The 27,273-nt window shown below is 35.3% G+C and overlaps 2 protein-coding genes across 4 annotated transcripts in view; one reads left to right on the top strand and one right to left on the bottom strand.

Moving 5' to 3' along the window:
• The window catches only part of NTN1 (netrin 1), a 1,578,910-nt gene that overhangs the window by 87,641 nt on the left and 1,463,996 nt on the right, over window positions 1–27,273 (bottom strand). The gene's annotated exons all lie outside the window — the stretch shown is intronic.
• The window catches only part of STX8 (syntaxin 8), a 2,187,953-nt gene that overhangs the window by 2,020,568 nt on the left and 140,112 nt on the right, over window positions 1–27,273 (top strand). Inside the window, exon 8 of one of the 2 annotated variants that reach the window (XM_044085028.1) lies at window positions 25,140–25,924. In XM_044085028.1, the coding sequence (XP_043940963.1) occupies window positions 25,140–25,219 (80 nt within the window). In that variant the 3' untranslated portion in view covers window positions 25,220–25,924. Of the gene's footprint in view, window positions 1–25,139; window positions 25,925–27,273 lie in introns of those variants that run through there. The other variant, XR_006366610.1, reaches the window with a different exon arrangement.

Raw genomic sequence — 27,273 nt, 5'->3', positions numbered from 1 at the left:
ATCTATGTTTGGGAAGTTAAAGTCATCCAGGATCAGGGTAAAGGGTGAATCCTGATAGATTCAAACAGGTCCAAATAGGTGGATTGGGCATCTTGAGTCAGATTTGGGGGCCGTTAGCTAGCAATGATTTGAATAGGCGTCTTGTCAATGGTTATCTGTACCTGGAGTGTCTCCTGTGCATCATACTGTTTGACAAGCCTGGAAGTGTGTATGTCTTTAATGTATATTAAAACTCCAACTCCTTTGGCTTTACTGCCCACAGTTTGGGGTCTGAATGTATGTTAGGATGAGTAACCAGGTAAGGCTGGTGTGCTCTCTGCAGCTTTGAACCAGGTTTCTCTAACTGCACATATGTCAGCATTTTCCAGGGTTAAGAAGTGCAGTTTCATATTTAGACTCCTAACGTTTAGCAGCATGATCTTTAATTTGTGTTTTGTTGAAATATTTATGTTTTTATTGACATCAGGACTCTTCCTAAAAAGGCACTATGGGGGAGGCAAGAGCCTTTGCCAGAAGCCTGAAGCCCAGGTGAGATAGATGCAGACCATTTCTGACAAAGCATAGTGGTCTGTGGAGCATATCTTCCCAGGCTGTCAGGTACTAGATCCCCCTTGAATGACACCAGAAACTAAGCCAATTGTTAAAGTCAGTCATTTTCTCTTTGTATTGAGGCATCATTCTGGGTGATGGCAGAATGATGCTTAAGGCTAGGAACATACCTGCCTGGGACACATAATCAGCGAGCTCAATCATGTCTCTCTTCATATAGTCCAGAGAGGTATGTCTAAAGTCATTTACGCCAACATAGACTATGACAGAGTCATAACAGTACCTGTTGTTGAGAGACTTGCGTGCGTATGTGATATGGTGGATTCTGGCATCTGACAGACAACTAACTGTGACTTTCTACTTATCCAGTCTGGTGACAGGCACATCTGTGTGTCTCACAATGGAGTCTCCTATGACTAATATGTTGGGTTTATGATGAAGCCTTAGTGACTGTGCATTGTATGTGATGTGGAGGACTGTGAAGATTGCTTGTATTTTTGCCTCGGAGGTCTCCTTTGTTTGGGTATGTTTATGTGGAGGACCTCCGCATATGTGGGTGTGTGTTGCATAGGTGTGGGTGGTGTTTGAGGTGTAGTGATTGTGTTGACAGCATTTTCAGTGCCAGATATACTGGCTTGAGGGGGAGAGAGCATGGACGCTAGGTTCTTAATGTAATTGCATCTCTCATAAATTGTGTTCCTAGGTGGTAGTAGTAGATGGTTGTCCATGTACATGAGGGAGTTGCTACACTGTCTCAGGATGCCGATATCAACCAGGCTGGCAGGGAAAACCATAGGAAATTGTCAATCCATATTTGTCAGAATCTGAGGAAGAAAGGCCAGGGAGAGCTAAGGGGTGGGCCTAAAGCCCAAGTGCTTAAACCAAAACTAAGAGCTTAGAATAACACATACAATTTCGACAGGCTATAAACAAGCAGTAATAAATGCAACAGAGAAGATGCAACTGAACACTTTAGAAAAGAAGCAGCAAGTAGCAGGAAAAAGCAAGATGGAGTAACAGTAGTAGGAAGAAACACAAATACAGAAAAATGTAAGCAACTGAATAAAGTGTCTTTTTTATTTATAAAAATCAGTGTATACCAAGACTATATATTCCCAGTTCTGAAGGAGGTATTTCCCCTCGAAATTGATTACATGTATAGATCTGCAATCGTAGAATGCATACATATCTGCTGACCTCACAATACCCAAACATAGAGAAAGTTTTAAAACATGAGGAGAATAAGTGTAAGATGACTTCCCTACTTAGTTTAGCAGAAGCATATCGGTGACAAGAGGGAATGGAAATCAAACTAGAAGTAGATAAAAATTAGGCACCAACTAAATGTGACAAAAAACAAAGAAAAGAAAGAATTTAAGGTGAAGGATCAAATGACAAGGCAAGAAATGTGGAAAATGCATAAATATAAATGCAAGTATGAAAACTCTTGGAATAACCTCATGTTGATCAGGATCTGTTGCAGGAATGGTTAAGGAGAGGTACATTTAAACCAAAAGACGAAAGGTTAATATTGGCAGCCCAAGATAGTGGACTATGCACACACTGATTTATAAAGTCCATTGAAATTTGAGAGAACCAGACAAATGTAGGTTATGTAAAACAGAAATGGAAACAGTTACACATCTTGTTGCTGGATATGATATACTAATGCTAGAAGGACTGTATACTGAAAGGCATAATAATGTGGCAAGACTGTTGCATGGGAATTGTGCAAACATCATAATATTGAAGTAGCTGAAGATCATTGGAAACATCAGCCACAAAGCATTATAGAAAATGATGAAATTTACATTACATGGGATCACCCATTACCAACACTTCAGCAATAGATGTGAGAAAACCAGATATAGTAGGCCATGAAAGGAAGACAAAAGTAGCAGCACTGATCATTGAAAGTGCTCCACCCGGTCATTACAGTGTCTTGTGTACTGAGATACAAAGTTATAAAATACCAGGAAATGTAGGCAGAAAAGAGGGTAATGTGGAAGAAGGATACCCAGACAGTTCCAATACTAGCAGGAGCAATCGGTCTTTTAAAAAATAATTTACAATCATACTTAGATATGTTACCGATGCATGTAACTCCATATACATTGCAGAAGGAGTCAATACTGGGAACATCGTGGGTTCTAACATCAAAGATTGAAACAATATTAATTTCATGAACTTTAATCATACTTTGACTTAGGAAAGGGGTCCATTCCCATCATTGTATTAGAAATCCAAAAGACTTGGAGAAATAATAAAAAAAAAAAATGAAAGTACACCTTTCAATAGCCAGTTTCCTTTACTGGGGCAAGATTTATTCAAATTATGAACAGAGGGTCAACACCATGTATGTATTTTCAAAGTAAGAGTTATTTGGTCAAGAATGCAGTACTATATGGCCACTCTGATGGAGTAGAGGGATAAAACCCTGACTGTGGCCCAGTCGACCTCGGCTCGATTAGCAGCTTGCGCAACTAATATTGTGGCACGAAGGAAGGGCTGTACCCATCCAGGGTGGAGGGTATTCATTGATGATGCTCCCTTAGGGGAAAAATGGTCCAAAGAGGAGAGTTGCCCTTGGATGTAATTAAAGAGTGCAAAAATAAATGCTGTTCAGGACACCACAGATGAATTTAATGAACATGATTTTTTTCTTTTAATTTACAGTCCTTCTTACCATCATAAAAAGACTGACATTTTAAACAGGTGGCTAGATACATTAGGTCAGTCATATCACAGGTTGCAAAACACCTTATCTCATGTTTTTCATTGTTATCGGGTGAATAAAAAATGTATTATTATTTATACACTTACAATAAACAAATGATCTGCATGGATAGGTGCCAGTTTTTATATACTTCACACCTTCATTAACAAAAATTAGTTTCTTATAACACGGACCTTATTTCAAATTCAAACTGTCCTTATAAGTAAATATAGATTTATCTGTTAAACTATTTTTTTAGTTTGACCATATGTGTTAATATATGCCAATGTCTTGAAATAATATTTTTTACTATCCATGTGCGTTTATTGTATGATAATGTCGTCTGCATGTCATTGAATGTCTTGACTTTTTATTATCAAAACTATCCTGCCTATTCTCACATTCACCAAAGGCTTTACCTGTACTATCATTATTATTCAATATTTCTCTCTTACCAGATTCAACGTCTTCATTATTATATCCTCTTGTTAAAATGTTGTGGCCTATTTCATTCAATTGTTCTTCCAAAATCACTTGATTTGTGTTTAATTTAACCACTCATGTCATCTGCCCTTTTGATATATTCTTAAAAAGAAATGTAGAATGCAAACTAGATTTAACCAAGTAGGAATTCTTCTTGACATCCTTCTTATATATTTTTGTTATTCATTTTTGTCTTCTCAATTGTACATACCATAACATCCAGAAAGTTTACAAAATCTCTGGATGTCTCATATTTAATTTTGGATAACCCACAGTTTCCCATCTCATATTTACATTTTACATAACCCACAGTTTCCATATTTAAATTCTGGATAACCCCCAGTTTCCATTAGGTAAGTAATGAATTCGTTCAGCATTAGTTCAGTACCTTTCCATAACAAGAACGCATCATCTATAAGTGTTTTATAAAATAAAATGTTGTTTACAAATTTATTAACATAACTAAAAACATAATTCTGTTCCCATTGAGCAAACATAATATGGGCATATTGCATCTTGTTTCTCCTCAGAGAAACCTTTTTTTTCTGTGTATTTGGTGTTTTGGAGCATGTTTGAAAACCAGCTTTGCCTTTATTGTGGCCTGACATACAGTTAATTGATACCATTGTCATGGATACCAACAGCAGTATTACTCTGAACAATTTTACACCGGTTTCACCAGTGCAGGAATTGCTAGAGTTTTCATCAGTGACTGATGAGGGTAATCTAACTCACCTTATAAAACTAATGGCATCACAATACCAGCAGATGCAATTCACTCTGGATAAACTACAGTTCCAACGAGACCTTGCTGCAGATGAACCCATGCACCTCATGACAACTTCCAGTGGATTAAGGTCAACAGGAAAAGCTGCTGTAGTCAGTCCTAGACCAACTTGTTCAACACAAACCAACAGTATTCCATGCAGCCAGGGGAACTTTAATAAGCAAACTAATTCCAACAAAACCATGTGGTTTGAACAATCAATAGAGACTTGAATTTTAATAGAGAGGAGACTGTTAGCAGACCAACGGACATTAACACATGTTTGCGAACATTTGAACTTAAAATGAACAAGGTATGTAGTCTACAAATTGACAATGCCTATTTGGCAGAATGTATTCAGGTCCAAAAGGACTGTGTATGCATAAGTTTCCAAATGGTATTAAATCAGGGCAGGAAGAACTTAAAGAACTTTTAGCCATGTTTGACCAGGATGGCTTCGAGCTGTTGCATTTTATTATTAAAATTAATAGTAGTAAAATTAAAAAGTTAATGGATGAAATTAATGTGTTAAATCAAAATATTGTGGAGGTTGATTGTTTTATGAATTTTGAGGTGAAATATGACAATATTTTTAACAAGATTGAATAACAAGTTAAAGAAAATGTGTTGAGGAAACAAGGGAATCTAAGGAGGGATGAACTTGACTATCAGCACAAGGAGACATACCCACTTCCAAAAAGTTATTATGACACCCCCCCCCCCTTTTAACCAGAACAGGCAAATGCAGAAGTTAGGATAGGCCAATATGATGAGAGAAATGAGTCTAACAACTATGAAGCAGAGTTATATGAAGGTGAGACAGATGAAGTTATTGAGCAAGAATTCCCACTTCCAAGGAGGTCAGAAAGAATTCTGAACAGGAACAAAAACCAAAACAATAATAATTTTTTTAGGGTGACCACAGACACCAAGGGGACAAGGGCCCAAAGGGCAAAGACAGTTTTGGAAAAACAGGAAGGGGAACAGGTACTGAATTTAAGTACACAGCTACAACCTTGTATTTCACCATTTAAGGGGAAATTACTTTGTTCGCAAGGGTTCCATGTTTATAATTACACAGACATGGAAATCACTGAAGCACATTTCTCTCCTTTTAGGAAAGGGTTTAAGTTTGTACCTGGGAGTAAAGTAGATATGGTGGATGTACTCACATAACTTAAAATTTACATTAAGAAGCTGAATTAGTACTACAGTTTAAACAAGAGGCAGAAAGAATCCCAGAAGGTAAAAGATTTAAGAGAAAGAGCTTATCTAACCCATATATACATCCTACTTTAGTGGATTTTTAAAGAATATGCACAAAGGGAATCTATCAAGCCTACTATTTGCATAAAAATAAAACTTTTAACGTCACAGGAGAGGAAGCCTTAGAACTGAAAAAAACTAAGATATTTAGATTGATATAGGGTGATGAGACCTGATAAAGGGGGTGGGGTGGTTTTGGTGGAAAAAGAAGACTATGTGAATGTTGTAGTAAACACACTCTATGACACAGATCTTTATGAAATAGTTTCCAGAGGAGAAATAGACATAGCTCATAAAAAGCTAATGCTATGCCTGGAAGATAGTTTATTTCCGGGTGTGATTAATCAACAAACTTTTAGATTTTTGTTTAATGACCACCCATACTTCCCCATTGCCTTCGAATTCTGAAAGTGAATAAAAATGTTTTTCACCCACCATATCATCTCATCATAGCAGCACACAACAGTTCTACTTACTCAATGGGGGTCTTTATTGATCGTTTATTGAAAGATACATTAACTCCTATTAAACATGTGTTAACAGATTCATGGGACTTCCTCTGAAGAATTAAACAAGAATATTTCTTAGAATCTAAGGGATTTTCTACTATAGATGTAGTAGACTTGTTTAGCTCCAGACCACATGAAATAGGATTGGAATTATTTTTAAAGGCTTTATTAGAATATACTGCATTGAGGGGGCCTCTTTTCAATTTTATTATTGATGCTATGGAGACTATTTTACAGCACAGCTATTTTAGTTTTGAAAGAGAATTTTTCAGACAGCTAAGAGGTGTTGCCATGGGGTCAAGCTGTGCCCCAATGTATGCCAACTTAGTGGTGGCAGCATGGGAAAGGAGATACATTTTCAACTCAGGTTTTGAAGAAGGGTGGTTTGTTTACTTGTGTTACCTGGATGATATTTTTGTTTTATGAAAAAGGGAGGAAAAATGGCAAAATATTTTTGTGAATATATAAACAACATTTGTGAATATTTTAAGTTCACTTATAATTTCCATGCTACAGAAATTAATTACCTGGATGTCACTATTAAAAAGAACTATGACACACAAGGATTTACATCCAAGGTTTTTTGCAAGTCCATATATTCAAACAGTTTTTTTGGAATTTGAAAGTAACCACCCATATTACATCAAAAGAAACCTAGTTAGAGGCCAGATGATCCGAGGAGCCAGAATGTGCTCTACTATTACAGATTTTATATTAGAACTAGAAAATTTGAGTTTTATGTTTCTAGCCAGATGGTACCCCCCAAAAATTGTTTACAATTTGGCTGACGAAATTAAGTTTGCTCCACTTTTAGGTCAAGATACAACCACAAGTAGGGTGGGGAGACCCAATAATAATAAAAAACAAGAATATACCAACACTATGGTTACACAGTTTGGAACTTTTGATGGTAAAGTCAAGGATATTTTGACACACAATTGGTTAATATTACAATGTGACCAAGAGTTAAGTAACAAACTGGGAGAAAAAACCCTATTTACAACTAAAGTGGGACACAACGTGAAATTTTTGTTTGAACATCCCATTCACCAACAACCCACCCAAGGAGGTACAACTAGTTGTGGTTTATGCAAGTACTGTCCCTATATTTCCACAGTTAAGGAATTAATGGTAGGTGACCCCCCAAAGAAAGATTTATTTAGAAAAGGGGAAATGTGATAGCAGTGGGTTAGTATACATAGTTATTTGTCAAGACTGTTACATGTTCTACATGGGGAAAACAGAGAGATCCCTACGTAAAAGAATATATGAACATTTATATGCTATTGAGACACATAATACTAATAATGCATTATATAAGCATGCACTCTCTTGTGGGGATGAGCAAGGATTTCATTTTGGTATCTTGGAAATTATTAAGAAAGATATTATAAAGGGGATTGGTCAAATAACATAAATAGAAGTCAGTACAGATGGCAGATTTTGTCAAATGCCACCCACCCTCCAGGTCTGAATGACTGTATTTCCCTTGTACCTATACTTAAAGAAAGAGAGACCAAACTATGATCTGTGAAAGTTTCTATAGAATGTTTTTGAATAATATATGTTTGTTTTGTATTCATATTAACAATTATTTTCATTTATAATTGTAATAATTAATACATTGTGATTTTAGAATGACTAATTGATTGTTATTGGATAATTGAATTATTTAAGTACTTAATTGATGTTAACTAATTCAAGAATAAAAGCACTTTGTGACTGGATGTTAACTGGTTTGATGAAGTCCTGTAGTGTGGCAGACAAAAGCGCTTGACTTATTTTGTGGCTGTGAATAAACGGAAGAATTTTACTTTGGACTCTTCCTTTGGTATCAGGTCTGGTTCCACGAGGTGTGTTGGTTTATCCTTCTTATATTTTTGCTATTAATTTTTGTCTTCTCAATTGTACATAACATAACATCCAGAAAGTTTACAAAACCTCTGGATGTCTCATATTTAAATTTTGGATAACCCACAGTTTCCCATCTCATATTTAAATTTTAGATAACCCACAATTTCCATATTTAAATTCTGAATAAACCCACAGTTTCCCATCTTATATTTAAATTTTAGATAATCCACAGTTTCCATTAGGTAAGTAATTAACTCTTAAAGCATTAGTTCAGTACCTTTCCATAACAAGAACACATCATCTACAAGTGTTTTATAAAATAAAATGTTGTTTACAAATGTATTAGCATTACTAAAAAACATAATTCTGTTCCCATTGAGCAAACACAATATTGGCATAGGTGTTTGCAACAGGAGTACTCATCACTATAGCTTTTATCTACAAATAGTGTTTCTTCTGAAAAGTAAAAACATTATTCTCCAAAATAAAAGAAAGGAGTTAACAAATCATATTTATTTTGTTATTAGAAAGTTCTTTATTAAGAGTCACATATTCTCTGCTCAGTTCAGTATTACTGCTATTTGGAATTACTGTAAATAAGGAGTCTACATCAGTCGTAACCAATAAAACATCCTGATCCAAAGTATGTAATTGAAGAGTGTGTGAGGTAGATGAGGGAGGGGATAGGGCATACAAAGAAACCCTGCAAGACAGATGCAAGAGATGGCCAAGCCTCCATGATGCCTTAAAAATCCAAGACTGGCCAAAGCAATACTAGAGTAAGTATAGGTGGGGTAGGAGATAAGCTGGTAGACCAAACATGGATGTTGGGACTGGGGAGTGGGATGTTAAATGCCATACAAAAGGGATCCAAAATAATGATAAAAATGTAAAAAAGCACATGATATCATGTATCACAGTAGAAAAAAATGTTTTCTAAAGAAAAGCAAGATTATCATTATTTTCTCTTCACTGGCCTCAGGATGCAGTTTATAGGAAGATTTGGGTTAACGTTCAGTCACAACAGGGATAGCCCTTAAAATGGATTGGAGTAACCTTTCAGTCATATCAGGTATATCCCTAAAAATCAATGATAATTGAGAGGAATGGTAGCCTATATTATTCTGGATATAACTTATGGCATCTGGATACTTTACATCATGACAATAATAGGCTGTGGCAAAAACAGCCAACTATTGCAATTGTAGAAAACAGCAATTCAGAGACACACAGGCTGCAATGAGAAAATAGCTTATTATCATCTAATATGCATAACACTGAATCACTCAGTGATTATCGCAACGGTCAACAGGCCCTTTTCTTTCTCTTGTGGTAATGTCTGCTGGCTGTTGATACATCAAGTTACCACAGACACTCCCCTCATTCATTCCCTCTACCCACATCCAATACACACACACACACACACACACACACACACACACACACACACACACACACACACACACACACACACACACACACATACACACACACACACATACACACACACACACACACACACACACACACTTGGACACACTGCCATTCCTCTTACCTGTCCCTGGGTTTATAGAACATCCCTGATTTGTCACTGTTTCTTGGATTGACTATAATCAATCAATAATGCTAAACATTATAATTTCATTCTTCTTCTTATGCAGTAAATTCATCCAGATGCAGGACCTGTTGCTCTATTAACTTTTTAAGTGGATTAGGGTAATATGTAGGAAGACTCCTTAATGTCATCTAATGCCTCCTCACCCTGGCTTTGCCTGGAAGTTTTGAGCGTGACCCCTGTATGGCAACATTGCTAGACATAACGGATTATGAGTGGGTCACCAGTCATAACATGTGGATTATGTGTTTGTGATATGGATGCCAAGGAATTCACCTCAACAGTAAATTATTAAAAACAAATTAGAGAAAAAACTCACACTAGTCTGCAGATGGTTACTGGAGAATAAACTCTTCTTAAGTACTTAAAAAATATTTTTCTTTGGGGCACAGCAAAAGCTTTCCTCATTTTCCCATAAGTGGAATATAATTTATACTAATCAAGAACTTCAATTTAAAAAAAAAAACTAAATACTTTGCTACCATGGAATCTGTCTTGACCGACATCTTAATTTTTAATACTTCGGGTTCTCTAAATCAAAAATTAACAGACTCCTATTCTAGGCAAAGAAAATATCAACTTTCTGTCTCTTGAAGTGAGAACTGCAACTGGCAGAAGAGGACGTTTTTCCCACTTGGAATATGATCTTCTCTTTTGTTCAGCATCATCTACTCAGATCCAATCTTCTTTGCAATTCACATCCATCTGCATATGCAGTTTCATTACACTTGCTTCCTGCACTGCACTGACCTTATTTTATAAATTATTATCTTACAACATTTGGAGTTACTTTTATTCATCTTCAAACTATTCCCAGATACAAACTGCAAGTGGTTTGATAATAACAAAATATACTGCGCTAGCACTTGTGTTAGGCTTAATCACATCACATAAATCTAAACGAATTACTTGTTACAACTGATATCGCCACAATTATGCTTTCCTTCGTTGTGCTTTGTCTTTCTTTTCTCTACATTTTCGCCTCCTCCTCCTCCTCTGCTCTCATAATTTTCTTTCCATTGTAGATAACTATAAATCTTGCAGACAATGATTTACTGTAACATTTGCAGTGTGTGTTCAGCATTGTGCTTATTGCATGCAACTACTGAGGGTTAAATTCATTGCATATGCACTGTGGTTAATACATGACCTGCATGGATGCTAAACTAAAGTGCAGGATAAGGTTCACTCAGGGAATGGTATTGTTAGTCAAAAAACACTTAAAACAATCAATGTTTTGCTTCTTCAGGACATAATCAAAAAGAGAAAAAGAAACCTCAAGAAACTAAAATTTGGCGACAGTTATTATAGAGGATTAGTTATATCAGCTGTTAATGAGCTGCTTCATGTAGCCCATAGGATGATATTCTCAGCCTTCATTTCCTACTGCATGACTTTGAACAACTCACTTAACCAGGTGATGCACTGAGGCAACTGAGAAATTGCATTAAGCACATCAGTGGTCACATGGGCTGCATGAAAAGTAGCTACCTATGATCCTAGATATCACTTTGTGTTGTAATCTCATGTACGGGACAGGCTTGGGGTCATAGCTTTTGTACGGGACAGGCCTGGGTCATAGCTTTTGTATGGGACAGGCCTGGGGTCATAGCTTCATAAGTTATATTGTCAAGCTTATGCTCTACTGACCTTCCAGAAGTTTGCCTGCCAGTATTATCTATATATTATTAACAGAAAATATGATCATATAAACGTAGACTTAAATAATTGAGGACTCAAAACAAATCCCTGTGGTATATCACTTTATCCCAGAAGATACTCAGAATAAGAAGTACAGTGATTTACTTTTGCAAATCTGTATTAACCATTTTTTAAGATTTGTGATTATATAGTTTTTATATAAATATATATATATATATATATATATATATATATATATATATATATATATATATAAACAATTTTTAAGCCATATTATAAGACTTGGCTCTTTTCTGAAAGAAGCAATTTTATTAATTAAAATGTGCTTTGCAGTGTTGAATTCCTTTTTGAAGTCAGAGCATAATAAATCTTCACAATGTCCTTGATCATTTGTATTGTGTATATATATATATATATATATATATATATATATATATATATATATATATATGTAGCTCAAAAATGAAAATTACTTGCCATTTTATATCATTATGACTGACATGCATTTAATTTAAATCTATAATACCACAATTCAGTAAGGCATTTGTAAAAATGTTAGCTATCCAATTCTTCAGTGTTTTAGCAAACATAGTATAGGCCATTGGTTCCATAATTATCATAAAGGCAAGTCTATGGGAACACATTCTTCAATGCAGTATTCTATTAGAACGGTTCTATTTCAGTTGGTTGAAATTTTAAATAGTTGAAATTCATATGTTCAAGACCAAATGATCGATAATTTAAAATATTGAAAACCAACTATGAAAAATAAACAGTTGCACAAAGATTGTGGTACAGTGAGGAATCAGGGAATGTGCCCTTTCCCCCACTGTAGTGCAATCTTGAAGTTAGTATATAAAATTAGCAGGGGGTGTGGGGGTGGAGGGGAGATTTCCCCACCCCTGCTAAAAAGCTGGAGGGGGGGGTTGTATTTGGTTTTTGATATTTTAAATTGTCAATCATATGGTCTCGATCATATGAAGTTCAACAATTTAAAATGTTGACCAAGTAAAATAGATCCACTGGGACAACTCCTTGTTACAGACAGTGATTTAAAATAAAAAGGATGGGGATGAAATCGGGGGCACATTTTCTCAATATATTTCTCATCCATAATACCAGCTTTATATAGTCTTAATAACTATTCTTTATTTATCGCTTTACAGCAAGTGAACATAACATTATCAAGCAGAGTGATGATTATTACTGTTTTGTACTGAGAACTGTAATATTTTTATTACAATTTATCTCTACTTGTAATACTTTGTAAATATAATATTTTGAGTATTTGCATTGTATACTGACTTTGAATCCTATTTTGGCATACGTTTAAAATGATTTCTTATTGTTTTTAGTGTTACATAAGCCTGATGTCTTGTACACAACCATTTATTTTGTATTTTATCCAAGTTTAGAACTTTTTTAATTTTAGTTTGGAGTCAAACTGTGTGGTATATGATATACAATCACTAAACCCATTATCCTCTGTATAATTCAAGAAAAAAAGTTTAGTTTAATAATACCAAGAATGTTGAATAATGAAATCCAATATTTAAACATTTAATTTGCCCTCTGAACAGTCAGGCACAGGTTTTGTTCTTCTGTGTTTGGCAGGTACATGCATCTACCATTACAATGTTTCATAAAGATGTTGGAATTAATATACATGTTACTGCTGTAGTAAAGTACTAGTGTTGCTGAAAATATCTTCTGGAGTTCTGCATTGGTATTGTGATCCACTTTGGTATAGGAAGTGGGAAGGTGGGTGGGATTTTAAGATGATCGTGAGACAAAACTGCAATCAAAATATAAAGTGTAACTTAAAGCAGTCTGGTTGTATTTTTTTTTTTTTTTTTGCAGCATTACTAAGAGACCTGTAGTGCTGCTACTGAAAGAAGAAACACCCTCTTATAATAATTCAGGAGCACTATGTTTGAAGAATAAGAATAACTAACTAAATAAGAAAATTGTTTTACTAATATTTATTTGTGAAGGCATTTTGGGGAGACACTTGTACATGTGGGAGGCTGTACCATGTACCATGTGTGCAGTATTGAAAAAGGGCAAGTACTTGCTTTTCAGTCAAATGTTTCTGTTTGCCTGGACTGCATTGATCTTAAAGTGGTAACGTTAAAGTAACAGCAGTGAGTAGCTACATTATTTGCATCACAAAATGTATGAGTTTTAATCATTAGTAAACAAGATAGTATCCTGAACTCAGGAAAACATGGTAAAGTGTTTTACATAGTCTGATGTAATGTGATATCCACAGACAGTCAAGATAATAACAGTGGTAAGAAAATAGTATTAAAATAAACCCAAGGAGCAGCCTGAAGGCATGCAGTGCAGTGAAACAGATAAATGCTTATCTGTGGTACTGCACACCATTATAAAGTTAGTGAAATTCACTTTGAAATTCACTTTGAAGTAGCTGCGTTAAAATAATTAGGATGTAAGAGATTTATTCATTCAGAAGCTGCTGAAGGAAGCCATCTTTGATGGGTGTTTCACACTTTTACTATACTTGGTTTGAGCCAGACTGCAAGTAGCTATTTTGCAGACTACTGTAAAGGAGGACTGAACATAAATAGACCAAATCTATCAGGGAAGAATGCCAGAATCTGTCAGTGTCATTGGAAATTGCACCACATAAGCATTTTCTTTATTGTTGGAGATGGTATGGAACTTTTACCCCAGCAACATTTCATTTCTTAGAGAAAACAATGGTAGAATGACTGGTAAAGTAATTTAGTAATGTTAGCTTTAAGAAGGGGAATGCATGGTTTGAACCCCACTGTTGTAAATATTGGCAGATTTTTAAAAGTGTAATAGTTAAAACAGCAAAAATAACATCTAGATACCCTCATTATTTAATGATTGATTGATTGATTGATTTAATTGTGTTAACTGGTGTAAAACACTGATCCATGTGGACTTATGTCAGGCTGAGTGGTGCAGAAGTAATGGAAAATGTATACATGCTAGTAGGCACTGACAAATGTTGTAAAGACAGTGTAAATTGGTTATATAATAGTGAAAAATAAACACTGAAGAAAAACATTATACAATATACAATTCTAAGCTATGAACAGAACAATGTTTTGCTTATATATTGTAGTTAATGATAACGCATCACAAGTGATTATTACATATCAAAACAAACTTGGGAAGAGTATTGCAATTATTTACATGAATTTTCTGCAAATGTTTATTGAGAAAAATGGGAAAAAGTAGAGGAATAGAATGACCTGAAGGGAAAAATACTGTAGATAGATAAGAGATAGAATACATGGGGTAAGAAGGGAATAGTAAGGATATAATGGCAAAGGGGTAGCTATTCTAGCATTTCCATTTAGGTTGTACTAAGTATTTCTGGAATGTAACAAAATGTTCATCAGGCTTTCATCTCTTTTCAAGCCACATTTGTAGCAAGCTCTTGTTTTTATTGTTCTCTGACACCATCTTCCCTTTCTGAATGTTCCTGCCCAAAAGTAATTATTTAATCATAGTTCATTGGAAAGGTTGAACAGTTTATGCTTTAAACAAGTTAGGCCACATTATTTTCAGCCTCAGTGCTAAACATTTATATACTTTCTTGTTTAAATACTGACTATACCCTATTCTGAGGCGTATATATATATATATATATATATATATATATATATATATATATATATATATAGGTGTTAGACACTGTATCAACCGTACAGTAGTTTCATTCCAAATGATCAGCACAGGCAAGGGGTCAACAGGTGTGTGAGGTAAACAATCTCCAGGTAAGGGAATATTTCCTTTCCCTGGGGTCTGAGTGATCTTGTAGACAGTATATATAAACAGCAGGGGTGTGGTAGGCAACCCATGGGATATGCAGGTGGGGCCGGTTATCAAGGCAACACAGAAGTTTAACATAACTTTAGGGATTTGATTTACTGGTGACTGACTATGTAATTTGAGAATTTTGGCTTACATGGCTTTGTCTTATGTTTGTCATAACTTAAAACAGCACTTTAGAATGTGTCATGAAAAATACGATCTGATTGAATGCATCAAAATGTATTTTTTTTTTAATTTTTCACTTAACCCAGGCAAAAAAACATTTTAGCCATATGTGCATTATCTTGACCTTTTGACAGTTAATTAAAAATATTCTTCTGTCCTAAGACAATAAGCTTGACCTATGGTCATCCATCTCTCAGTAATCCTTTCGCATTCCCTGTTAATCATCGCTTTGCCATAAGCCACTGAACAAACTGCAACACCTTGTACGAGAGCTTTTTTATGCTTGAATAATCCATTGCTGGAGTATTCATGCAGCTGTAAGACTTTTGTCTATGTAGGTAAGTGAATATTTAAAATGGGTTGTCCTGCTGCACATTACAGTTGAAATAAATGTCTCTGGAGAGATTTACTAAGCAGGGTTGCTCACATGTACCATCTTTGGTATTATGTGTAAGATTTTTATCTTTCATGTAGCTCACTCATTTCAAAGTCTGTCGCTTCAGTTTACATTTCTCATACATATAAACAAATAAAAGACAATGATAGTCTATTATATTACAATAACATGCTGTGGTATGACTCATCTAAAATAAAAATAAACATCATCCTGTAAGTGGAGTGCAATCTAAATGCTGGAATGAGAGCAAATACATGATATGTAAATGTGATTTGTTTGTTTTGTTTGAAAAAAATGTTCAGGTTCTTATTAGCTGGGAATTAACTCAGAAATGTTTACTACCCCTTAAGTAAGCAACTCTAATTTCTTAGAAGAAGTTATGCACTCTGAAGAATTTGGGCATGGTTTGAAAGTGTTGTCATTTGCTGAATTTGACAGTTTTGCTCTGTTATACTACAATAAAAAGTACATTTAGTAACTACTTAGTTCATGATTGTGGGTTGCTGATTTACTGGTAAGCATCCACAAAGAAAATAAATTATTATTTTTTTATAATCTGAAGAGTTTAGTAATTAGCCATTCAGACTGTTGCTTGTCAAAACTTTGCACATCTTCGTCTGTAATGCCAGCATCTTAATGAAAATGAATTCAAGCCGCTTCTTTCAGATGGAGTAGTTGAACATCCACGTGGAATGTTTCATCATCTATAACTACCTGTAAATTTAAAGGTGCGACCCACATAAACTGACCCCCACATCTACTCCATGAGCAGCAAAACAGAACCAGCAATATTATTTTACAGGTTAGTAAGGATTTTCCTGCATTAGATTTCAAGGGTAAAGTTAATTTGATCTAATGTAATTACATATCATTACGTATCATCACTGCCTCAGAAATATACAGTATCTCTGTTGTTTTGAAATGCTTTAGTTATTTATTTTTTTAATGGAAGTTGTCTTATTTCAGCTTTCTGTAAAAGGAAACATACAGTAGGTAGTAGGTTTTAGAGACTGATAGCAATATTTGTTAAATTAAAATCTCTGTTTGATAGCCGGGTGGGGTGTATGCCACTCTCTTCAAGCATGACGAAGGCCTGAATATACAAAAAGACAAGTGCATAGTCACAGTCATAACATAGACTCAAGACAGCACTGCTAAGTTTTATACGTTGACAATGTTTTTGTTGTTTAAAGTGATGTAATAATATTCTGAAGACCAACATGCAGTCCTTGTTTTTAGCAAGTGTGGCAACTCTTTAAGCTTGTCAATGAATATACAAGATGAAGGGTAGTGGAACAAGCAAAAGGGGAAGCTCTATGGCTAATATTCACAAGGAATACTTCACAGAGACAGGGAGGCAAGATGAGGTCCGTATGAATGCTTACTTACATCTGTCTGTTTATAAATTATGCAGCATTATGATTTCAAAAGGACTTGCGATGGTGCAGTGGTAGCGTTGTTGCCTCAGAGCAAGAGGTTCTCCTGTTTGATTCATGGCTGGAGTGCGGGGAGTGCCTTCTGTGTGGAGTCTGCATGTCCTTCCCACGGTTGGGTGGGCATTCGAAAGACATGCGTAAATGGGCGTGCCTTCGTTGAAGGTTGAACATCGAGCTGGCACCTTGGCATTCGTGAAAATGTACTGACAATCATTAGCAGACCGGAGTTCCACTGTGACGACCCCCTAACCGGGAAAAGCCGAAAGACAACAACAACATAGAACACATCCACAGATGCTATTTAGCACAAGTAAAACTGGTTATAAATGATGAAGCAGTGAGATTTAAAAAGCGCACATAGAACATACCCACAGATGCTGTTTATACCAGTCTGTAGTCAATCTTGTTTATAGGTTCATAGATAGTAAATAGGCACACTGTCCAAGAGACCATTAATGAGACTCACCCAAATACCCAATTGTCCCAAAGCATGTCTGGTGAAGTGACTTGTTTAAGTTCACACAGAAGGTATATGAAGGCAGAGGGGATCAGACTGTACACTTCCTAATTAACAGCCCATAGACTGAAGGTGTGTGTGTGTGTGTGTGTGTGTGTGTGTGTGTGTGTGTGTGTGTGTGTGTGTGTGTGTGTGTGCGTGTGTGCGTGTGTGTGTGTGTGTGTGTGTGTGTGTGTGTGTGTGTGTGTGTGTGTGTGTGTGTGTGTGAACATGCAAAGATCAAGATAATCTGGAACTTCACCCAATCATTGTTTTTCTACCCTGATACCTAATTGATTAGCTTATTTATTAATTTACACAAAATGTTACAGAGTAGAATCATTACTTTTTTGTTTCTACAGTCTCCTTACCCAATGAGTATACACACCATCATTTAGATCACTGCTACCATGGCTCTTCTAACTTGGCTTTTGGTTGATTTTAAACAGAGGAGAAATGGCAAGACCCTTTAATTGTATTGTTGGGAAATAATGAAGACATCACAATTAATAATAAAAGCTATACAAGCAATACCACTGCTGTTTTGTTTTGCTTGCTGGTGTCACTTTCTTTACATTGTTATGATAAATATTGCATATAAAATGGCAATCATTTCACATTTTAATTTTTAAATTTATGCAAATCCGTCTCTGGTTCCCATACTCTGTATTTAGAAATACTGGTAGAATTAACATCTGTACATGCTATGCAGACATTAAAAGGCTGATACACATATTTTTGTACTTGTAACATTGGCTTTGTCCCCATAATGGCATTCCTCATCAGATAAAAGTTATGTTCAGGTTGCAGTAACATACAAGAAAAGAGGAACGGAGAGTTTTGAGTTTTGCCACTTTGGTCAGTTATTTATCATTATGATGGGATAACAAAAGCTTGCAGAGCATATCCAGAGTTTTTTAGAGATGTGATTAAATCAATAATAATTCAAACCCAAACATACTGTATTGCCTTGTTAAATAAAAGTAATGGTTGAGAAAATGTGCAAAGAATGAGTATGGCAGTAATTTTAAAATTGTTTTTTATTTCACTTAGAGGGTTTTCAGTGTGGCGACTATTTCTTTACATTTATTTCCATGACAGATATTATTTTAGAATTCAGTTTCTTAACTTTTTTCTGTAAGTGATGCTATGGTTTATTCATAGAGTAAAGTCATTGTTGGAGTCTGTTTTTAAGTGTATTCATATCACGTTATAGTATTATTTATTCAGTTCTGACATTATAAATCCTGATTTCCTTTAGTAGTTACAGTTTGTCCTTTCAATCAGGCCAGATCTACTTTGGTTGCCATTTCACTACTAATAATGACTAGTACTTACAACCAATGCTTGAGGCTTTTGCAGTAATGCTTTTATTTATGTAGTTTAGTTTATCTCTGCTTGTCAAACAAACATTTTAGGGAAAAAATAATGTTCTGAGAAATAATCCCTTGTTTTATAACTGTTGGATAGAAATATTTTAATAATAAAGTTTCTTGGCTACATTACTTTGTCTCCACCATGGCACATTGGAAAACAACTCAGAACACAACTGCATGGCTCCAGTTGCACAGAGCCTATGACAGCCTGGGCAACATGATGCTGAAATCAGGAGGAAATGTGAAACTAGAAGAAACCAAATGTGATCCATTTCAAGTAAATGATAATAGAAAGGCTTCAACATGTATACAGCACTGTAATGGAACTAGATTAGGGACAACATTGTAGCATGACACAAATAAAATTCATTAGAAGCCTTACTGGCCTCACAGTTTGTTGATACAAGCTGAAATAAAAATTATATTCACAAAAGGATCTTTGCTCTCACTGCCTACTTAAATTATTTAACGCTGAGGCTGACACACACTGAAGAAACAAAAATACTAACTTTTCTGGCAAAATCAATTTCCTATCTCCAAGGTGTGGCCAAAAAGTTCCAATCAGCTGTGAAATTACATAACTTTAATTATGTTCATTCATATACTGTCCTGCTTCCAGAGGAATTCATGCTAGAAAGCAAGATATTTAATCGACTGTGGTCTGTTGTTTCTGAAAATACATGATTTCATACAGAAGTGTTTTACATTCAAACAGATATGTTATTTATTTTTATTTGCTTTAATCATTTATTATGTAGGTAGAATCCCTTAAGTGTACAACTACTTTTTAAGAGAGAGACTTCGAATCATGTGTCGTAGTAAGTGATTTCGCAGAAGTGGAGAGTGAGTGAATCAAACCTGGGACTGCAGTGTGAAGTTTAGTATGTGATCACACTTCTAGCTTACTGTACTTAATGGCTAACGGTACAGTTTTATGTAAATATTCTTAGCATAGTAGTAGTAGTACTGTAATGTAATAGTAAATTGTGGCAATTAGATTGTCCAGGGGCAGCTTGTGCTGGATTGCAGCTCCACCAACTTTATCATAGAAAAAGAAGAAGTTTAATTACTAGTTTTTATACACTAGTAGCAGTTTGAACTACAAACTAGTATGTAAAGTCGAAGATGAGAAGCTACTCACATCCGCGCTTGAGTTCCAAATAAAAAAAAAAGAAAAAAAACTCCTATCTTTGGGAAGGCTGCAGGCATCAACGAAGTCATTGTGGCTTTAACTGCAGGAAATAGGAAGCTGACGGGACTGGTAAGTCAGCACCCTTTCACATAATCTGAGTACGTGACATGGGTGCTGATTAGTCCTGTTATTCTTGCATTCTCTTCCTGCTCTTTAACATAGTTAAGTTGTGAGGTAGACAGCGAGAGTGGAGAGAAGAGCAAAAAAAAAAAAACTGGAATAAAATCATTGTTTGGATTTAATTTTACAGAAGTGGTTTAGTGAGCTAAGGAAGGATACTTTTAAATTACCCCCCCCCCCAAGGAAAATAATTAATTGAGTTTTCATTTTTTTTTCCTGGCAGGGCCAACCAAATACTTTCTGCATTTTTTTCCTGTCAGGGCCAACCAGATACTTTCTGTATTCATTTTTTTTTCCTGGCAGGGTTGACCAGATACTAGATACTTGTTAAATGATGCAGTAGAGGATTATCTATTTTTTTCTGACATCCTGGGCCTGGAGGCCGGCAGGGTCAACCAGAAAGTAGAAGGCTGAATCTGCAGTGAGCTGGCTGTTTTGTGGGCGGTTTGTTGTAATGTTTTTTTAACAATATTCTGGCATGGTCAACCAGATACTAGTAGTTGGTCTATGTGTTTTGGGGGCTGTTGATAATTTTCTGTTTTTTTTTATTATTTAATATTCTGACAGGATTAACCAGATATGAGGGAGACAATGTGTTTTGGGACTGTTGATGATTTTCATTTTTAATATAATACACTGGCAGGGCCAACCAGATACCAGTGGTCTGTGTGTTTGGGGGCTGTTGAAGACTTTCTTTTTTTAATATAATATCCTGGCAGGAGTCAAAGAGATACTAGGTATGCAGTGTGCTCTGGGAGCCATTTGTGGATGAAATTTTTTTTTAACCTAATATCTTTTTGCAGGGTTAGCCAAGATACATTAGGATAGTTTGTCAATGTTTTCTTGTTGAAACAAACTACACTTGCATGAGTAACGTGCGTATTGGTGAACTGAAGTAAGATCACGTGCAAGTTCTTGGCTATATGATGTGATAGAAATACAGTAATATAAACATGGTCTTCTATTTTCATTATTTTAAACCTTGTAGGTTAAAAGCAGATTCTCTGGGTAGGCAATTGGAATCGGGGCTATGCCTATGTACAAATGGAATGACTGGAGTTCTGTGTTTTGCATGAAGTAAGAATGACCACAAGCTCTGAACTGAGTATTGTTTATTTGAAAAAAATACTTACCTTAATGACAGTGTCATCTTTTTTGTTGTTTTTGTTTTTAACCTCGCAAGATAAAATCAGATACTGTGGTTGGGGTAGGCAGTGGAGAGTAGGGCTATGTCTGAATGAAACATCTGGCCCTGCTATTTACTGTTGTTGTAATTCCAGCTTTGCAAAATGGTATTAACTTTCTGACTGTACTTTGAGTGTAAAATAATTAGCAAGTTTATGAGTAATTCTTAATGTATGTTATTTCATATCTGTTCATGTATTTAGTGAATGCTTGTTTAAAAATGTTTCTAGTATGTTGGAGATTTTCTCCCTGGTCATATGCTGAAAAGGTTTTTTTTTTCTACTAAAGCCAGTTGCAGAAACCTGGGTAAACAAAAGTAAAATAAAATGAAATGTGCATTTGACTGGCACACGCAAGCTGTGACTAATGTTTCTGTCAAGAAAATGAAAATAATGCAAGTATGCAACCCGAGTGTTGTTATTTCTACTTTAGTCCTGACTGGGTAAAAAGGAGCTGCTTTAGTTAGGTAATGGGGGGTGTTTGTGAATGACATGCGTTGACTGGTCTTGCTGTTTACTGTTGTAATTGTGGCTTTGCAAGATGAATGTGTATTTGGGTAAAGTCAGCTGTCATACAAGCCTGTGACGACTGTTTCTGTGCAACTGAGTAAATTAATGTAATCATTGCTATTTTTGTTTTAATCCTGGCAGGGCCAAAGCAGATAATTTAGGTCAGCAATTGATATGATGGCTGTTTGTGGATGAAATGTTTGGCACTTAGCTTTGGTGCAATAATTCTGGCTTGGCAGGACGAATGTTTATTTGGGTGAAACAAGACAGAATACAAACTCTGACTATTTAAATGCATCAATTCAATACAGTAATGAAAACATTATTTACTAATGCTGGCAAGGCCAAACCACCTGCTTTAGGTACTTAACGGGTATGGAGGGCTGTTTGTAAATGAAATGAGTGGCCCTACTATTTACTGCTATAATTTTGCCTTTGCACAGCTGCTGTGCATCAGCTGTACCTTTGTCTATATGAGGAAAGCCCTATCTTTGTAATTGTATTTCATGTAGCCTTGGTTGGTTAATAAAGTATTTCTATATAACCATCCCTGCTAGAAGCTTTCTTCAGTTCTTTGAGCTCCTTGTGGCTCTGATAGGAACTTGGGAATATAGTACGACAATGCCTCTAGCATAACAAAATATTATCATTGTTTTAACCAGAAGGCGCAGCTTTAGATTAGTCTAATAAAATAAAAATAACATTATAGACAACATCCTTATGGGAATGGAGGAGGTTTGGCTTTGTTTTAAACTTATACCTAGATAACAAGGGCACGGTATTCTTTCAGTATGGTCAGTGTAAATCATAACATTTGGTTAGATTCCCTAGTAGTATTATGATATCAGGAGAGGTGGCAAGTTACAGATTCCTTTACAGCACAGCATGCCAAACATTCCCTACTCCCTGAACTTTCTGACCAACTTTCAGTGTTTTGCGAAGGTGTATACAGCTGATGCAAGCACAAGTAAAAACAGTGGGTCTATATCATATTGTCGAAGTCTGACAACTTCGAAGCTCTTAAGGTCGAACTTGAAAGTTTGAAGTTTGACAACATTGAATGTCAAAAAAAAAAAAACATTTAAAACTCAAAACAAAATAAAAAAGCTCTATGCAAGGGGGCAAGCCCCCTGCACCCCCGCTACTTAAATATACCAACTCCGAGATTGCACTACAGTGCAGTAAAGGGAAATCTTCCCTTCCCGCACTCTATGGCGATTGCCGTTATATGTTTCAAAGTTGTGCAACTTCGAACTTTCAAGTTCGACCTTTAGAGCTTCAAAGTTGTCAGTCTTCGACATTATGATATAGACCCACTGTTTTTACTTTTGCTTGCATCAGCTGTATACACCTTCGCAAAACACTGAAAGTTGGTCAGAAAGTTTTATGCAAAAACATTTATGAAATATGCTTCAGATGTTATTGCTCTTGTAGTGAACTGTGTTCTTAATGTGCTTTGTAAATATTTATTGTATTTTTTCATAACAAAAGCAATACAGTGGGCCAACCATTTAGATTGCATCTACTTAATCATTGGTAGACCTCCCTTTCATTTTTTGAATGAAACAAAATTCTGATCAGTATTTCTAAATTCCTTCTGTCACATTATTTGAGCTTTCTGCATGTATCTGTCAGATGCATTGATATCTATTACTTTGGTAGCTTGTGTAAATACCTGGCAGTTAAATGAACTGACTGATAGGCACTGCTGAAACAGTTTTGGCATGAAAGAGTGAAAGATATATAGTCTTTAAAGACACCTTTTGTTGGGGAATGACAAGTGAGGTGGATTACACAGTAATGCTTGTATATCTGAAATCCTTCTGCCAGAAATAACAACAATAATAATGAAAACCCAGAAATGTGTTTTCCATGCAGGCACTTTAACTCCACTGTACATATTAGTTAAAAAGTAGGTAACAGAAGCCTTTCAAACATAAGGTTTAAATTCCCAAGTGGAAAAGATATATCTTTTTGGTAGTCTTATGTAACAAACTTCTTTTAAGAAGGCCTTAACAGAAAAGTGTATTGCTGTCTGTGGGACAGATTGTACAAGTGCAAATATTGTAGATATAATACATTTTTATTGCTGTTTTTTTTTTTACATTTGAATTATTTCTGCTACATTTTTGAGCCAACATTTTGATTGTATCATTCCATGTCAGTCAAACTTACTTGAAGCAATTCATTGGTTATCAAAGTATACTCCTGAGGAAAGGTTATTTTCCAAACATGAAAACTCATCTCCTCCCACACATATATATATTATGGTCTCATGTTTATCATATTTATGAATGGTATGAATTAACATTTTTCTTATATTTGAGCGCCCAGTTAGCTCATTTGGGAAGTAGCTATCTGCACTTTTTTGATCCACCTTTGTATCAACAATAACAAGAGCAAAATTTTCAAAAGTGGTGTGTGTGTGTGTGTGTGTGTGTGTGTGTGTGTGTGTGTGTGTGTGTGTGTGTGAGAGAGAGAAAATGGGTGTATATTAATTCATCAATGAGTATATTCTGTGAATAGCTATTCATCAGCAACATAACATTGAATGTCCATTTCAGCAAATGTGCAAATTAATGAATTTAAATTCATTGAACAGTCATAGTTGGCCAACATCATGAACATGAAATAATGCTGTGGAATGTAACTGAAAAGAACACCCTACATAAGCAATATTTGTGCCCTATACAATACAAATCTAAATATATACAAAATACATTTTACACTGAAACACCTCTATAAACAGATAACCTTATATATCCCAAACATACTGCTGTGAAAAAAAATATTGTCATCGATGCACAAGGCAAAGTCAGCAAACAAAGCTACACTTCTAAAAGGAGAATTATAGCTATAATAAAAGATTGCACATCATACTTGTCTCTGTTCTCAAGTACTACTTGCAGATGTTGATGCCTTTCTATTGTCTTATATTTCTTTGGTGAAGGGGACACCCAGCCAACAACTGCAAACACAACTCATCCAGTCTGTTTTGCTCCCTCACAGGTACAGACACAACATCAGGGATATCCGAAATTCTCCTCCCTAGCAAAGAACGGACTCGTCTATGCCACACTTCCAAATAGTTTTGTGTGTATGGCAAGCACAATTCATTCAGACAAGAAATATTCCAAAACTTAACTGGAAACATTGGAGGAAATTGAGAAGAAACAGAACTATGAGTATTTACTTTACGCAGATGACCTAGGAAGTAAACATCTGTAAGGTATGCAAGAATATCATATCATTACCTTCAGCTGGAAATGTCTTGCGTAAGTCATGAAACGCAGGAACAACTTCACTTTCTTTTAAAAATGACAACACTATCAGTTTCTTCACACAGAGCTGAAATGTCATACATTTACCATAATGAGATGATAATCCTAACAAACTTTTTTTCTAAATCTTTTGAGCAAAGTGGAACAAGTAGCCCTTACAGTCAACACTGGTAATATTATTTGTTATATTTTTTATAGCAGTCATTTCAAATTCACACAGCACATGTTTGACAGTTGCATTCAACTCACATGTAGACAGCAAATGGAAAATAAACTCCCACATGTAGCTATAAGCTTTATAATCTTAGTCATCAAACAGTACACAAGTGGAACACATTTTGTGCTAGCACCGTATGTCTCTAATCCATGTATATTATACATTTGTCAACATAAACATCCTTTAGTTAAATACACTTCATCCATAACTACATAAGTTATTTAAATTCTCTTTAGTTAAATGTACTAATACATGCATATTAGTATGAATATCCACCATGTGCTTCTGAATAAATGTACCATGTTTTAACTCACAGCTAGTTACAGATACTCCTTAGTGGTGTGCAACTTTTGCTATTCAATAACAGTTTTTACGTCTGACATGATTAACTTGCTGTAGGATACACTTTCCAGTTGGTAGAGAAATTGTACATTCTAAAGATGTATTAGCAATACAACTAGGTAAGGTGTATCTCTACATGATATAGCATTTTCCTTTATGTTACTACATGCAATATATTTCTCCACTTCAGCTGGATCAGAGGTGGAGACAAGCCATCTCTGGAAAAACTCTGTTGGCTGCCTGGATGGCTATCACTCCAATGGTGAATGAATGGGTTGATTGATTCTTATGGTTGACAGGCAGCAGGGATAAAATAATTAAAAATATGTATATAAATAAAATACATGGACAAATCTATTGCGCATAACTTGTATAATTCTGAGCATTTAGCTGAAATTCCAATTCATGGAATAACATCACTGTACTTCAGCTTTATTTCTTTTCTGAAGATGCTGTGACATTGGATTTTATTATATTAGGTCTGGGGATTCAGGGAACAGAACACTTACATGGGGGATATATGGTGGGGAGCCTGACCTACAGAAAATGGCCATCTGATAAAGTGAGTGGATTGATTTGTTTTTAATCAACTTGATTTAGAGGGATTTGTGTTGAATGAATTGGTGTGATTCTATCAAAAGCCTCATGAAAGCTATTTAAAATAACTTAATGAGTAGACTTATAAGGAAAGATGGAGAAAGGGGACATGATAACATTATTTAAATACTTCAATGAATCAGAAGACTACAGGAGAACAGCATCTTCCAGAAGATGAGATGGAGAAGACAGCATGACCCAGAGGAAATGAAAGTAAGCATTTTTTCATATAAAGGGTAATGAATACATAACACTGTCCTTATGATGTCAGCAGTTTAGACATGATAAGATAAGTCAAGAGCACATACAAGAAGTGTAGGAAGTTCCTGTGTGGTTAGTTGGAATCTACAATTTACTCAGTGGACAGTGAAATTATTTATATGAGTAGGTCATGCAGTCCTCACCTCCCATAAAAACCTATGTTATTGTTTAAGATGTTCATGTCTTCATCATTCTGTATGATATTTCATTGTTCTAATGCTCTGTTATTCACACCCCTTGTGATGTTCATTATTTAGGTTTCACTGCAATGACTCCTTTGTACAATCTGTAGTGATTTCTCCATGCAATATATATATATATATATATATATATATATATATATATATATATATACTTATCAAAATCATAAAGATGTATGTGAAAATATTACTGTTTTAAAGGAATTTTGCTTCAATCTTATATTTAAAGATGTGCTTAAATCACT

The sequence above is a fragment of the Protopterus annectens genome, chromosome 10.part0 (genome assembly GCF_019279795.1).
Source record: "Protopterus annectens isolate FY-2018-M chromosome 10.part0, PAN1.0, whole genome shotgun sequence".
Lineage (NCBI taxonomy): Eukaryota > Metazoa > Chordata > Ceratodontiformes > Protopteridae > Protopterus > Protopterus annectens.
The sequence above is the reverse complement of the archived record's forward strand: the minus strand, read 5'-3'. Positions and strand labels throughout refer to the sequence as shown.